The following is a 16,519-nucleotide window of genomic DNA, read 5'->3' on the forward strand; positions in this document are numbered from 1 at the left end:
GTAACCCAATTTTACGTTTGTTTTCCCTATGTTGGTGCATAACTTGTTCGGGCCCTTCAAAATATTCTAACTTGGATACTTGTCAGGTAGTAGCTCCTCTGATAGTAGCAGAGTTCAGAGTTCTAATTTAGTAGTTGCTGCTGTTTTGTATAATATATGTTTTCCTGTAGTGTCTTATAGAGTTACCACTTTTCACATATATAACACAGACTTATTACCAAGAAATTATATGTGAATATAATTTCCTGGATTTGAGGGTTTACTCAGTGATAAAAATTCCATTTAGAATCAAGATGCATCTAAATAGTAGCCATAATAATTAACATAAGGCTCCTTCCCCGAGGATATCTTTCCATTGGATATTTAGAGAAACTCACAAATAAGGTGATTTCATGTGCAGACTTGGTGACATAGACTTGAACATAATATGGATGAGTTTTACTGAACTCTGCAAAGTCTCATTTTATATATATCTAGAAGTGACTCTTAAGCTTGTGTTGGAAATTATAATCAGTTTTAAACAAAGAAGAAAACAGTGACATTGTGCTATTTGCTCTTTTCACTGCAAAATACCCAAGTGGTGAAATTTGAGGGTTATTATTAAAATACTCTCCTTGATATTCATGAAATGAGTAAATATTTAAACATAGTTTTTGGAGAAGCTAATTTTAAAATTTTCATTATCACACATTGATTCATTAATCATAATGAATGATAGTTCTTGATTTACTGAAATCTGTCTTGTGTATGAAGATTCTCCATTGGCCTTCATGTGTCGAAACAGTGTTTACTAATAATATGAGGTGTTTAAAATTAATACAGTTAATAACAGAGTTGGAAAAATTTACATAATATATTTCATAGTTGTAACAGAGTTTGTAGGTTTTTTTTATTTATTTTTTATTTTTTTTTTATGTTGAGTTCATATATGAGAGGTTGGTTGATCAATCTATAGTACATTAGTACTGTATATGGGTGGGTTGGGAAAGGAGGAACTTGTTCATATTTGGCTTAAATGCCTTTATATTGTATTCCCTTGGGAAACATGTCAGGGGAAAGAATGTTTCTCAATACAGCAGTAGCAAGGATGGAGGAGGAGGGAAAGGAACTTGTTCTGTGGGTTTCAAGGTGCACTGTGAAGGTATGTTGATCAGTGGCACATAATCCAGTGGGCTTAGTACTAAGCAGGGGAATTATTGATGCTATTTCAGATGAGCATTTGCTATGGAAATATTTATAGAATACACACATTGTAGAAACCAAACATCTATGCAAAAGTGGGAGGAGTGAGTTGGTAAGAGATGGGTCATTAATCGGTCTAATTGCTTTCCTCTGTATTGAGTCAAGCATTTTGAGAGAACTCTTAGAGGCTAAACTCCAAATGTGAGAGCAATAGCTGGGTGGATTTGTAATTTGTATAAGGTTAACTGCTGTTCAGGGGTGAAGTAAGCAAAAGAGAAATCCTAGTTTTTTTTAGAAGCTGAGGATGCAATGGTTGTAATGTGTTTATGCCAGGAGAGGCCCGGTGTCAGGGTAATTCCAAGAAGAGAAATCTCCTCTTGTCTGGAAATTTGAATGTTGTCAAAAATAATACTGGGAAAAGTGGTTCTTTTTTGTGAGAAATAAGACAGAACTTGGTTTTACTAACATTGAAATTAATGAGGTTATCTGAATCCCTTGGAGGATGGCTTGGAGACCAGAATTGAAGGCAGTGGTGGTGATTGATGTTCTGTAGATCGGGGTGAGTTGTGTAGAATAAGGTTTATCAAATGAAAGGGAGGAGTGCAATGTGCTGCTATCATCTGCAAAACTGTGCATTGGGCTGCAGGTCAACTGAAGTAAGTCATTGATATATATAGAAGGAAGAAGCTGGTGAAAGAACAGAACCTTGTGGAACCCCCTGGCATTAGTTGAACAGTGAGAGGTTGTAAGGAACTGTCTACCATGACACATAATGTGCTCCCAGACAGAAATGTGGCAATCCAACTGCAGAAGTTCTGAGAGAGATGAAATGATGGAAGCTTGCTTAGTAAGCCTTTGTGCTTGATCAAGTCAAAAGTGAGTAGATCTCACTTTTGACTTGTTCTTTGAGCTGCATTCTTGATCAAAATCTTTTAATAACTCCATTTTCATTAAATGACATCATAGACATAGCATATTTTTTTCTGTTATGAATAAATGATTTCATTTTTAATTATTTTATTTTTCATTTCATAGGGTCGTTCCTTGTCATTTAAGACATTTTTTACATGGGTGCTAATTAGTATTTATCAAGGTATGGTATCATTATTTTTAAATCATTTTAAACTTGTACTATGCTATGTGCACAACATTTACTAAAAATTTTAACACATTGATTTAGAATATTGTATATATACAGGAATACCTTGTATAGCACTGTTGTGAACAATGTGGGTTTTGGTCTAATGCGGTTTTTATTATTACACTTATCATTATTACACTAACATTGTCAACACTGACCGGTGACTCCCGGGCACCGCAAGTGACAGTCGAGAGCCACATTTATGCAGTAGTTAATCGATTGGCTCTCACGTAGACACATTCTTTTCCCACGGCATTTTATTATTTACATTAATATTAGTATTTAATATTTATTTTATTATTTAAGTATGAGTGAAAAGAGACAAAACAAAGAAGACACTGTTGGAGTAACAAAAAAATGCAAATGGTTGACATTAGAGAAGAATCTTGAAATTATAAAATGTCACGAGAATGGCGTTTCATTTGCTAAAATAGCATGAGAATTCAATGAATGAGTCATCTGTACGAACAATTATTCAGAGCAAAGAAAAGATTAAACAACATGGAATGAGCACTGCTTCTTATATGTCAAAAGTGATCATGAGAAATCGATCTTCTACAATGGAAAATATGGAACGCCTTCTAATGATCTGGATTGAAGATTGTAATCAGAAAAAGATTCCTTTGAGTCAAATGATAATCCAGGCAAAAGCAACAAGTCTATATGACAAAATAAAAGAAAATGAAAGCGGAAATGAATGAGGAACAACCAGTGAAATTTTTTTTAGCAAGTCGCAGGTGGTTCTACAATTTCAAAAAGCGTATGGGGACTCCATAACGTAAGAATCCAGGGTGAAAGCGCAAATGCTGACACTAAAATTGCAGAATTATTTCCCAATTAATTGAAGGAACTTATTAAGAAGGAAGGCTACACAGATGATCAAATTTTTAACGCTGACAAGACTGGCTTGTTCTGGAAAAGACCATTGCGCACATTTCTAGCAGAGAAGGAAAAAACACAAGCTGGGTATAAAGTGTCAAAAGACTGATTGACACTTTTACTAGGAGGTAATGCATCAGGTGATTTAAAATTGAAGCCACTGTTAGTGTACAGAGCAGAAAACTCAAGAGCTCTTAAGGGCTTTACAAAGAACAATTTACCACTTCATTGGCGTTTGAATAAAAATGCGTGGGTGGCTCGTTCAATTTGACTGGTTTAAAACTTTTTTTTGCCCTGAAGTTAAAAGCTATTGTAAAAAGAATGATATAATTTTCAAAATTTTGCTTTTATTAGACAGTGCGCCAGGCCATCCAATTCTATTGACTGACTTAGATGAAAATGTCAAGATTCATTTTTTCCCTCCAAACACAACATCAATTCTGCGGCCGATGGATCAAGCCATTATCTCCACTTTCAAGGCTTACTATTTAAGATGAACTTTTGCTCAAGCTATTAAAGCTGCAGCAGAAGAAGATTCTTGGGCTTTGAGTGAATTTTTAAAGAAATTTAACATAAAAGATGCCATTCAAAATATTTATGAATCTTGGCAAGAGGTGACTCAAAGCAACATGAGAGCCGTATGGCATGATATCTTGCCGCATTGTTCAAAGGACTTTGTTGCCTTTGCAACACAGAAAGAGGAAATCTCAAATTAAATTGTGCAGATGGGCAAAGATCTTGATTTTACAAGTTTAGATTGTAACAATGTGAACGAATGTATTGATTCTCATTCAAATGATCTAGATGAGTAAACCCTTTTGGAGTTGGAACAACAACGTGCCTATGAAGCAGAAGAAGACGAAGATGACCACACTGATGTCATGGTTGAAGAATTTTCCTTTGCTGACCTTTCAACTTTTGTGAGAAAAATCGACGAAGCTCCCGACTGTCTCATAAATGCCGACCCGAATTTGGAAAGAAGCATCAAAGTGAGACAAAGTCTCAATAATGCCATCAAATGCTACAGAGATCTAGTACTTGAAGAGACAAAGACAACAAGGATGGTTCAACGAACACTAAAAGACTACTTTAGTAAAAAGAAAATTATGCTAAAATTGAAGCAGTATTATTTGTTTTGTTTTCTACAACTTTTATATCAGTTTAAAAGGATTTTATTTGTTATTTAGTTAATAAAAATAACAATTTTTTTTCATTTTTAAACATTTTTATCATCCTAAATTTTTGTAATAAACAAATTAAATTAAAAACCTTTATAAATAGACCTCGAACAACGCAGTTTTGCATAGCGCAGATGCTTCTTGGAACCAATTAATCAAGCTATACAAGGTATTCCTGTATATGTGTATATACAGGGTGTTCGGGATAAATTTGACATATTTATAATTAATTATATTTTTCCGTAAGTTACATGTATTAACACACACTTCTCTTCATTTAAAAGTTTGGACCCTTCTTCATTCATATACAAGATGTCAGAAAGGATGGATAGCTGGAACCCACCTGAATCATGGAAGAGAATAACTTGTATCATGATGATTCGTGCCCGCCATCAAAATAAGGATATTACGACTGCTGCCCAATGCTCCCTGAATACAGTAAAAACAATCAGGCATGAACTAGAGACTTGCAATGGTGACTACGAGGATGTAGCAAGAAGAAAGATCCCTAGCAGACGATCTGATTGCGTTCGTACAGCAGAATTCCTCGCAAATCTGCAGGAACAGGTGTTGAAGAACCCTGGCATTGGAATTCGGGCTTTGTTCGTGGAGTTGCTAACTGTAGTCAAGCCCTGGATAACAAGGGTAGCCAATGGTAGGCCGTATGTATGGCAGCAGGATTCGGCCCCTTGCCACACCTCTGGGAAAAGTCAAAAATGGTTGTCTGAAAATTTCTACGACTTCACCAGTCCAAATGTTTGGCCTCCAAACTCCCCAGACCTTAACCCCATGGATTATTTTTATGGGGCGCAGTTGAAAAAGACACCAATTGCACTTCCTGTAATACAAAAGCCCAGTTAATGGATAAAATTAAAACAGTTTTTGCGGCCCTTCCCAGGGAGACTGTAGCATCAGCTTGTTCGAGGTTCCGAAGCAGAATTGAAGCTGTGATCGATGCTAATGGTGGTTATTTTGAGTAAATCTTGTTGATAGTATTGTAATTAACTCTGCCTGTAATGTTTTTTTGTCAATTCATTAAATTTAATAGATACAAAGAAGATTTTCTTTTTCCTTACGAAACTGTCAAATTTATCCCGAACACCCTGTATATATATGTATATATATATATTTTTTTTATTTATTTATTTTTATTTATTTATTTTTTTATTTTTTTTTTGCTTTGTTTTTCTTCTGGATTATTGTGGAACTTAAAAAAAAAGTTCTAGTTACTTTAGAAAAAATTTAAGAGGAATTCATGAAACAACTTCCTGCATAATTCAGTTTACTGAGATAAAGAAGGAAACTGAAACAGATTAGATTTTTCTAAATAATAACTATAAGTGGTTTGAGTCAATATGGATCAGGTAAAGGAGAGAGTAGTTTTAATGCTAAGCATGAAGATAAGCTTTTTGAACGAGTGTGCTTTCATTTAATGTGAAGTGGATTAATTTCAATATGAGAAATTGGATAGTATAACTTTTGTCATACTAACCATTGAAGGTGCCAGTATGAGAAATTGAAAGCAATAGAAAAGCTAACCAGCATAGGTTAGCTTTTCTATTGCTTTTAAATTTTCTTTTGTATTGTATTTTCTATTGCTTTTCTATTTTCTTTTAAATTTAAACTAGCCTCTTGTTGGATTCCACAACAGCAAACTACAAAATGAATCCCAGGTGAACAGAAATGTTTTGGAAATATTTGGAGAAAAGGGCAGATTTCATAATAATAATAAAAAAAATACCTACTGGATTTCTTCTCTGACCACAGACTAGGCAATATCATGTACTGACATAAAAATCTGCATAAATTCAGAAAGGAACAAGAAATACCTTATTGATTATGCTATTCATGATAGTGATATCTTCAAACTAGTCCAATATGCAAGAGTGTACAAGAGGACATGAAATAGGAAATGATTTTCATCTAGTCCTGAGCAAGATATAAAATTCAGATATAAGATTAAAAAAAAAAAAGAAGCATGACTGTTAAAGATCCTTCATATCTAAACTGCAGATTTCTGTTATTTGAGAGAAAAAAAAGGTTGAGAATTTTAGAACAAGGACCAAACTCTTAGAGACTGAATGGAAAAATCTCAAGAATACATTGACATTCACCAAAGAAGTATGTGGTGGAGTTGTCAGCAAAGGTAGAATGATAAGAACTTCATGAGTAAATGAAACAGTTACAGTAGATTATGAAAAGAAGGATACAGAGAGTTACTAGCAAATAAATTAGTAGTTTCTTTAGAGAACATGGAGTAAAATATAGAAGAGCTAAATAAAATTCATAAGAAGATTATGAGAAGAATATAAAAGGATAAATGTGAAGGTGACAGAATGTTAAGGCTACTGAATAATTTTAGAAATGAAGGAATGAGTACCACAAAAAAAGGGGGGGGTCAGATGATAATGCTAAATAAAACTAAAAAGTAATTTACTGTAGATAGGGAAAAAATATCAGAAACCTAAAATGTAGAAAGGCACCAGTGTATTTGATGTTCAACGACAAATGCTTAAATATTGAAGATATAAAAACTTTACAGTAGCTATAATGCAGAAACAAAATGGCAGGACAAAATGCATTTTACAGATATTGAGGATATGGCCATAGTAGAGATTTAGCATTCATTTAAATGGCAAGGCTGGAAGAAAATTGATGTATATAATACCAACCACTGAATTAAAAACCTTTATGCTGATGTCACTTATGCATTATGATCTTTTGGAGTTCAATAAAGGGATTATTGTGGGTGCTCTTCTGGCTGGAGCAACGATTTTGGAAACAGCAGAACTCACGGTTTCTCAAAAGGGGAGATGTCCTGGGTCCTTGATCAGTGGAAAAATAACCTATATTGCTTGTCTAAGAGGCAGAACTGTGGTCTGAAGAAAGTCTGCTAGGAATGAGATCACTATTGTCTAAAAGAGCTTGTACAGTCAAACAGAACCTCTTGTGTTTAGCAATTGAATGAAACATTTAATAAAGGCTATTCCCGACCCATATTATACCAAACTATGCACAGAGAATTGAAGAGGATCTCAGTATTAGCAATCACATGTCTATACAGAAACTACTGATTTTTGCTAACAACCTGAAAGCTTGTCTATAATGCTGTCAGAAACACTGTGACTAGACACTGGAAGATTGGAAAAATGTCACAGTACACCTTGTTCTTTGAAAGATTTTTCACTTGGTTATATTATAAATTAAAGATGCCAAGAAATTATATTCTTTGTTTAATCCTTTATTCTCACATATCCTTACAGACATGTATAATGCTATGCATTATAGGAAGGGCCTCTATCCAGACCAGTTTCAACCTTTATTGAGGTCTCATCATTGGAAGACAGATGCAGAAATCATACTTGAAGTAATGCAGAAGTCATATTTCCATATACAAGTAGTCAAAAGGTGTCACACCTTATTACTAAAATACTCTGGATTAGAGAAAGATGTTTGAAAGTTTTTCACTTGGTTATATTATAAATTAAAGATGCCAAGGAATTGTATTCTTGGTTTAATCCTTTATCCAAGTATAAGCAAATAAAAATTTGTGCGTGAAGTAATATCAAGACTGGGCTACTTATACAGGGTGGTTAGTTCGAAATTCCACATACAAGCTTTGAGGGGAGGTAGAGAAGATCAAAATGAACCATATTCACATAGGAAAGCATGACCGGAAATGCCCACGGAAGGTACTAATAGGGACACAAAGATAAAGAAATAACACAAGGCAGTAAATAGTGTAAAAAACTTTATTAGGCATAACTGAACAGTTCAATAGTAGTTGGATACATGATATGGTAAACGAGGTGCATGTCTGCCATCTCAGCATTCGTAAAACGACGCATGCTCTTCATACGACATTGAAAGCTTGATGAGGAAACCCTAATTGCTCACCTGGAATGCTGGCGAACAGCACCACCTATCACTTTTGAGTGGCGTTTCCGGTCATGCTTTCTATGTGAATATGGTTGATTTTGATGTTCTCTACCTCCCCTCAAAGTTTATACGTGGAATTTTGAACCACTCTGTATTTAGAGGCTAATGACTTCACATTAATGCCTTATCCCATAATGCAATGTACATATTCTTACAAACATGTATAATACATAGTATTATATTAAGGTGTAATAATGCATAGCATTATTACACCTTATTGCTAAAATACTCTCCAGAGTATTTTAGCAATAAGGTGTGACACCTTTTGACTTGTATATGGAAATATGACTTCTGCATTACTTCAACCTTGGTATCACTTCTGCTTCTGGCTCCCAATGATGAAACCTCAATAAATGGTCTAGGTAGTGGCCATTCCCATAATGCATAGCAAGTATGTAGAAACAGTCATTTTTACGAGACTGAGTGGCCTTCAGAGATATCATTTTGCATCATCATATCAAAAGATTGGAAACATCGATTAATGCTTTCTTGAAAAATGAGACACAAATGTCTTCTTATGGATTGGTATCGTTTATGTGGAGAAGTATATACTAATTTGGAAAATTGACATTTTAAAAGCGGCATGCAATTTTAGTTTTAGAGCTGGTTGATGACTTTCTGTCATGTAACATGATAAAAAGCCAACTGGAGCAAGCCACTGACTGGCTTTCTTACTGGATGCTTACAAGTGTGCTCAGATTTGCACCTGAGAAGACATTTTTGTGACCTTCAGCTGTAAATATAGTCTTCCTTTTCACTCAAACTAAGCCTTGGACAAACTATTATCCCAGTTGCAACAATTTTTTTTTTTTTTCTTTTATTATCTGACACCCTCTCTTTTAAAACTCATTACCTCCAGTGGGAAGGCATTGCTGTCTGGATAACTTCAATAGGTAACCTGTATATGGGATGTTTTTCTTTTCTTTAAAAAAAAAAAAAGATTTTTAGTAGAATTTGACAGTAATTTTTGTCAACCCTATCCATGAAAACTTGGCCTGCCCACAGCATACGTGAATTGTGGGCTGGCAACCAAAGATAGTAGTGGTATTGCACCAGCTGTCAATTAAATGTCAGTTGTCTTCAATGACATTGTAGAGGTAGATGTTATAATCAAAAAGCACTACATGTAAATTCTATCAAAGCAAGTTTATAATATGCAGTTGCATTTGCAAACATCATTATGAAATTTTATTTTTTCTTACAGGAGGAATAATTATGTATGGTGCCTTACTTCTCTTTGAAGATGAGTTTATTCATATTGTAGCTATTAGTTTTACATCACTTATCTTGACAGAACTATTAATGGTTGCTCTGGCTGTCAGAACATGGCATTGGTTAATGATTGTTGCAGAACTCTTCAGTTTTTCCGTATATATTTTGTCATTAGTTCTGTTTCGCCAGTTTTTTGGTAAGCATTATATTTTTCTTCCAGGTATGGTAAACTTAATTAACAGTATTTTTTTTTTTTTATCCTTATTTATTCAATAGCTATTTGTGTATAGTTTGAGAATGATAATGTGTGTTTATAGTTTGTTTACTTGATAAAGATTGCTTCAATTCTCATCCTTGATGTCAATGCATAATGCATATGCAGCATAAAATACTTTAAAACATCAGAAACAGATTATGTTTGAATAACATATCTCAGTAACAGGAGTACTAAATGTGTTGGTATCATATATATTTTCAATCCAAATGCACCATTCTCATGTGAGAATGGTGCAATTGGATTGAAAGTGAGGATAACAAGAATGGTCATTTGGAATGAAAGGGACACAAGAGAATGGGTGGAATTCATTTCATAAAGCTTTATTTCCTGTTGAGGTCACCTGTCTTCTCAGACCATAATCTCCTACAATTTTCATTTCCATAGTGGAATGCCCTTCCTCACTCATTTTTTACCCCGTATTCCTTACCTGGAATATGGTAAGGATCTTTTATTCCTCCTTTCTATGGTCAGACTACTGTTTCCACTATCTCACTCTCTAGATCCAGATACTTGTTGTGGTCATGTTACAGAAATTATCTATGATAAACTTGAGGGCCTTTGTTCTCCACTCTATTCAAAATTTCCAGCCAGCACTCAAGCCATAATTTTCCAACAAGTGTGCCTAGGCAGTCCTGATTCTTTTAGATAAACTTTATGTTTGATTATACATAATTTTAATTTTTCAGGAAATGACAACGTATACTAGAATATCAATTAAAAACTTTAATCAATACCTTCCTCTATTTCAGATATGTTACATTGCCATCTTCAGGGATCACGAAACTGATATGTGCATGCAGGCACTAACACTAAGCAAATGAGGCTGAAGAAAGGCAACTGAAGTTGGTCTTATCAGCTCCACCAAAGACTAGCCACGTCCCCTAGACCTACCTGGAGTGTACCAGGTCCCTTGCAGTTGCAAACTGTCCTATGTCCTACTACTGACAAACAGGCAGGGCAGCCAATATCAGAATATCTGAACACAAGGACTACATTTGGTTTCACCAATACAGCCACTCATGACTTGTTGACCATGTATTGGACACACCCGCAACAGAATATGCTGGAAGAAGGCCACTTTATTACACCGTAGCAAATACAAGTATGAAAGATTATTCCTTGAATCAGCCTCAGCTCTGAAAAACTTCCCAAACCACAACAATTTTGGGTGCATGAGACTTCCCCAAATTTAGGAAGCTTGCATTCTAAGAACATCAGCCCAGTGGCTAAGACTACCCAATTTAGCTGGCTAGGGGGACACCTCTAGGACTAACTTCAGTTGCCCTTTTTTTTTTTTTTTTCAGTCTTAATTGCTTAGTGTTGCCTGTGTGCACATATCAGTTATGTGATCCCTGAAGATGGCAGTGTAACATTGCCAAAATATAGGAAGGTATTGATTAAATTTTTTAATTAAAATTCTAATATATGTTGTCATTTCCCAAAAAATTAAAAAGCCAAAGTAGTCCTGTTTGGGGGGGGGGGGTAAGCATATCTTTAACAAAACTTTATCTTCATTCTCTGCCTATGTTGTAGCTTGCAACAATTACAAAACCTCCCTTAATGTCTGAGTCATATCCTCTGATTCCCCATTCCCTCATGCAAAGACACTATTGTGTACAATTTCTCTCCATCTCTGCTCCCCCCACCCCCTTCCTCCCTCCCTCTCTCTTTCAGATAACATTGTTGCAACAACAGCTAAAGACAAAACTCTTTTCTCTTGGGTCATTCATTGTACTACAAATCAGGTCATTTGTAATAGCGTTAGTTTCTCTTCAGATTCCTCTACTAATGTGCTCTTCAGCGTCAGTTATGTATCACTCCTTTTCCTCATATACCTCAAAAGATCTTCTCTCACTGACCTCATTATGCAAAAGTTTCAAGATCTATAACCAGCTTAAATAGTGATCTCCATTACTATCCTTAAGTGGGGGTGATGAGTTAACCTAGTCACCTTTAATGCTTCCAAATCAGTGTTTTTCCACTAGACTTGCCCTTTACCTTTTACAACACTCAATTCAGTCAAGACTAGATCTCGTCTTGGATGCTTATCTCTCGTCTTTCCTGCCACAAACACATTATTTCTATAGCAAAAAATCTTGGCATCTTTTTGTTCAATGTTACTTTTTCTTGTCCATTTAACTTTGTATGAATCCCAAATACACTCAGCCATGGAAACTGCTCCACATTTGGAATGGTGTACCAGTTACCTCTCTAAAAATTCTTGATGCTGTCCAAAAGAATGCAGTTTGGTTAAATGATCTCTCTCTTTCTCTCTCTCAAAGATTCTCTCCAGCCATTATCTCACTGACAGTTGGTTACCACATTGTGCCTTTTCTACTGATATTTCTGTGGGCACTTTTTTTTTTTTTTTTTTTTTTAAGCAGAACTGGCATCTATTTACAGTTCAATTGCTGACTCACTGAACCTACTACTGCTACTTTCATTCCATGTATCTCTGTTCTCTGGAACAGTCTTCCCCGATGAAATATTTCCTAAAGAATATCTTTTACTGCTGCTTCCATCTCTTCAAAAGGAACATCAGCAGACACCTCTTAATCTCTGCCCACACATGGCATCAGTTTGTTATAGGAAGTGATAAGGAGGCTGGGGGGAGGGAGGCATTGAAAGAAGAGGGAATAATAAGTATGAAAGCAAGTCAAGTTGGTTTAAAACATATTGCAGTAGAATGATATAAAACGAACAGTTTGCTGTTAAAATAACAAACAAAAAAGGTGAGAACAGCATAAAAAAAAGTTGAGAATGAATGAAGATGAATATAGTACCAAGGAGGTAAGAATTGGTGAAAGACCTGGCAAGAGAACAAATGAGATGTACAGCAGATGACTTTGTGAAAGAATTGAAATGGTTCTGTCAGGATATTGATTTTAACAGTGCAGAAAGAAATGGTTTACTTTTCCCTACTGAGAGGCTAAAAAGAAAAAAAAAAGAAATATTCTTTTTTATAATTATTATAACTATTCAGATTTCTGAGAATTAGCCAAGTTACTTGATTGTGATGGACCATTGAGTCTAACATGAAAAGGAAGATGAGGAGAAAAAAAAATTCATCCCTTTGATCAGACGTTATGATTTGATCAACTTTATGATCAGCTTTGCTTACAATTGTAAGGAAGTAATTACCATTCACTCTACTTGAAGACTACTGAAAAAATAGTTAGGAAGACACTCAAAATATCCCAAATTCCATCTACTTCTTGCTCCCTATTATTCCCAAAAAATGGGGAAGGGATGGTTGGAAGCAGATACCTATCCCATCTGCTTCTTGCTACCTATTTCCAAAAATTGGGGATAGATAGCAAGATCTTATTCTTCCACTTTGAAGTCACACAAGGGTCTATAAATTAGCATGCATATGCCAGTTATCTTCCTTCAGCCAAACTTGATGCACAGGAATTGCAGACTGTACCTTTATAAACTTGCTGTAAAATAAATTGGAACATGTTCACTATAAGGTGAAGTACTAGTTCAGACAGTTTAGATTGCTATGAACATGCCTTTATAAACAAAAGCTTCTAATTCAACTTCATACGGTTTGAAAAACCATCTCATATCCTGCCAATCAGCTACTAAATAGAACTCCTCCATTGAGGACTTACCTTAATACTTCTTTGAAGAACATAGCCATAATCCAGGAGTGTTGATTGAAGAACATCATACATAATTCAGCAAAATAGAGGATTTGTCCTAAGAAGAAAATTATACAGTAGTAACTACAGTTGACTCTCACGAAAGTGAGAGTCAACTGTAGCAAAACCACTGTAACAAACTACTGAAAAGTCCTGACTGCAGACTAGTAGGTATAATTCTATGCTAAAAGAAGTTGCCTATGGCAAACTTCCAATGTCACAAGTGTTTCTGTAGTCCCTGTGAGTTTGCTATAGTGAGAATCGAACTGTATTGCGATTGAAAAACCAAGTCATCATGAGAATGTATTGCTATCATTTATTTTTCCTAGATTTTTTTATGTAGATTTCACCTACAAAATGTTATAAGCCTACTGCTGCCTTTCCACATTTCAAGCCTTTGATGGATTTTTCTACTTCAAGTATGGATATGTATTCCTGACTGCATGCCTGTTGAGTGTTTCATTTAACAATTTTTCAAAGTAATTACTACATGCTTCAAAGATATTTTTCCCCCTGTTTTCATGTCACCTTTACCATCTCTAACTCCTTTTACAGCACAATTGCAATGCTGCAAATGATAAGCACGATGCCAAGCTTGATTACTATGTGATATATGAAATAATTATCAGCTCTGAGAATTACTTTAATTTGGATATACTCCGCTTCAAATTTTTATTGCTTCACATGAATGTTTTTTCAGGTTACATGACTGAAAATTGTATGCAAACAAAGTTTGCACCTGAAGTATCTTGAGGACTGAGGCAACTCATGGTAAAGACCTAACCTAACCTATTATAGGTTAATTGTGGATACACTAAAGCCTGGATATTTGGAAACTACACCCTAGAGACCAAATATAGACCTTTTTAAAATCATTTCAAGAAAGTGATATTGGACCTGAAATCAAAATTGGATGTATTAATCTCAGTTGCATATTTTATGCAGATGATGCTATTCTCTCAAATAAATCCAGCACAAGCCTGCAGGATTCCTTAACTAAATTGAATAACTGCTATAACAAATTTGGCATTGTCATAAAAATTAGCAACAAAAAGACAAAGATTATGAAAATAGATAGGAACATTGAGAACATCAGCTGCATCCTGAATTGGACCTGTAGAACAAGTACAACATTTCAGCTGTTCAGGTACAGTTTCTAGTGAAGATGTAAATTAAATGTAGAAATAGACAACAGAATAAGCAAAACAAAACACTAGTGTTTGAATGCTGTGTATAAGACAGCGTTCACCAATTTTAACTTATGAATCTGGGAGCTAGATTAGAAATAAAAGTGAGACTGCAGGTTACTGATGCGAGTTCTGAAAAATATTATAGGAGTGTACAGATTGCAACAATGCTAGAATCATATTAAAAAGGAAGATATCAGAAGCAACTTGATGTTGTTAGCATTCAGGCATGTGTGAGCAGATCTAAGCTAGATTATGGTTATTTGAACAGATTAGGATAAGAACAGTAAACAAAACAGGTGTTTGATGCGCAGGATAGTAAGATAAACTCAGAGAGAGAGAGAGAGAGAGAGAGAGAGATTAAGGTCTAGGTGGATTGATGCGGTTAGAAGTACTTTAAAAGACCAAAATATAACTGCTCACACATGCCTGAATACTAACACTATCAAGTTCCTTCCTGACAGATAAGACTAGTTTAGAGGAAAATCGTTGATAGGAAGTTAGTAATTAACGTAAACTTAGAAAATAAGGGAATAAACATCCTTTGTTTTATAGCCAGTAAGCGAAACTAAAGATCGATAACTACGATCTATAAGTTTCATGCCGAAAAACTATCGGCGAAGGCAATTCGAAGTAAAGGTGGAGCAAGCTCCCTCACTATTCTTGATATTTTCTCATAATGTAAAACACAGCTGCTAGGAGATGTAATACTGTCATTACATTATGAGGAGAGGTCACTACCCAGACCGGTTTCAACCTTTTTTGAGGTCTCATCAGTGAGTAGGTAGACCTGGAAGATATCAAAGCTTAGTGAAAAGAACTTACATACCTTCACTATACGAATGTGCCATAAAGGTGTAATTATATTTTAGTTAAGATAAAATGCCAAATGGCTAGTTTTCTGGTACCTTAATATAGAAAATAAGGGGATAAACATCCTTTGTTGTTTTATAGCCAGTAAGCGAAACTAAAGATCGATAACTACGATCTATAAGTTTCATACAGAAAAACTATCGGCGAAGGCAATTCGAAGTAAAGGTGGAGCAAGCTCCCTCACTATTCTTGATATTTTCTCATAATGTAAAATATCAAGAATAGTGAGGGAGCTTGCTCCACCTTTACTTCGAATTGCCTTCGGCGATAGTTTTTCGTAGATCGTAGTTATCGATCTTTAGCTTCGCTTACTGGCTATAAAACAACAAAGGATGTTTATCCCCTTATTTTCTATATTAAGGTGCCAGAAAACTAGCCATTTGGCTTTTTATCTTAACTAACGTAAACTTAATTACGTAGTTCTTTCATTGTATCCTGTACATCCTTTGAGGGAATTGTATCAGAAATTTGATAATGATATTTGTTTTCTATGGTTCATCTCTGTATGCTGCTCAAATTACATTCATTTTAAAACTTTTGAATTACTTTTTTTTTGTTATTCATAGAATTGTACCTACTGGGGCTGCACTCGGGACTTTTCATCAGTAGTTCATTATAGTGCTCAAAACCTGTTGTTATACAAACTATTCTAATCCATATTTTCCACTGCCTTTATCTTTATGATAGATCATTATGATTTGGAATCATTGCATACTAAAACATTTCCTGCTCTGTTGTTTTGGTCCCCAACAAGAACCAGTTTTTATTTTTTTTTCATTAAGTCCAAGCCCTCTCTGGTGACTCAGAATCCTGTTCTACTTTCCTATTAAAATGTTGTTGTTTTATTAAATCTGCTAGAAACATTAAATACTGCTAGTGGATATTAATTGTCAGGAAACTCCAAATCATATAGTTATTGTATTATATTCCATTGTAATCCATATTTGGTGAATATGCAAATGCAAATCTCATTTAACACCTGGTTTGGAACATTTGTGAACATT

At 34.9% G+C, this 16,519-nt stretch overlaps 1 protein-coding gene across 2 annotated transcripts in view; it reads left to right on the forward strand.

The window, feature by feature from the left end:
• LOC150110238 (putative phospholipid-transporting ATPase IIB) overlaps positions 1-16,519 on the forward strand; it is a 359,872-nt gene that overhangs the window by 329,511 nt on the left and 13,842 nt on the right. For both annotated transcript variants that reach the window (XM_090398500.1, XM_090398506.1), the window contains 2 exons: positions 2,218-2,275; positions 9,524-9,727. In XM_090398500.1, coding sequence (XP_090254626.1) covers positions 2,218-2,275; positions 9,524-9,727 — 262 coding nt within the window. The remainder of the gene's footprint in view (positions 1-2,217; positions 2,276-9,523; positions 9,728-16,519) is intronic.

This window comes from Typopeltis vanoorti, chromosome 1, assembly GCF_054136105.1.
Source record: "Typopeltis vanoorti isolate ZY-2024b chromosome 1, IOZ_Tvanoo_1.0, whole genome shotgun sequence".
NCBI lineage: Eukaryota > Metazoa > Arthropoda > Arachnida > Uropygi > Thelyphonidae > Typopeltis > Typopeltis vanoorti.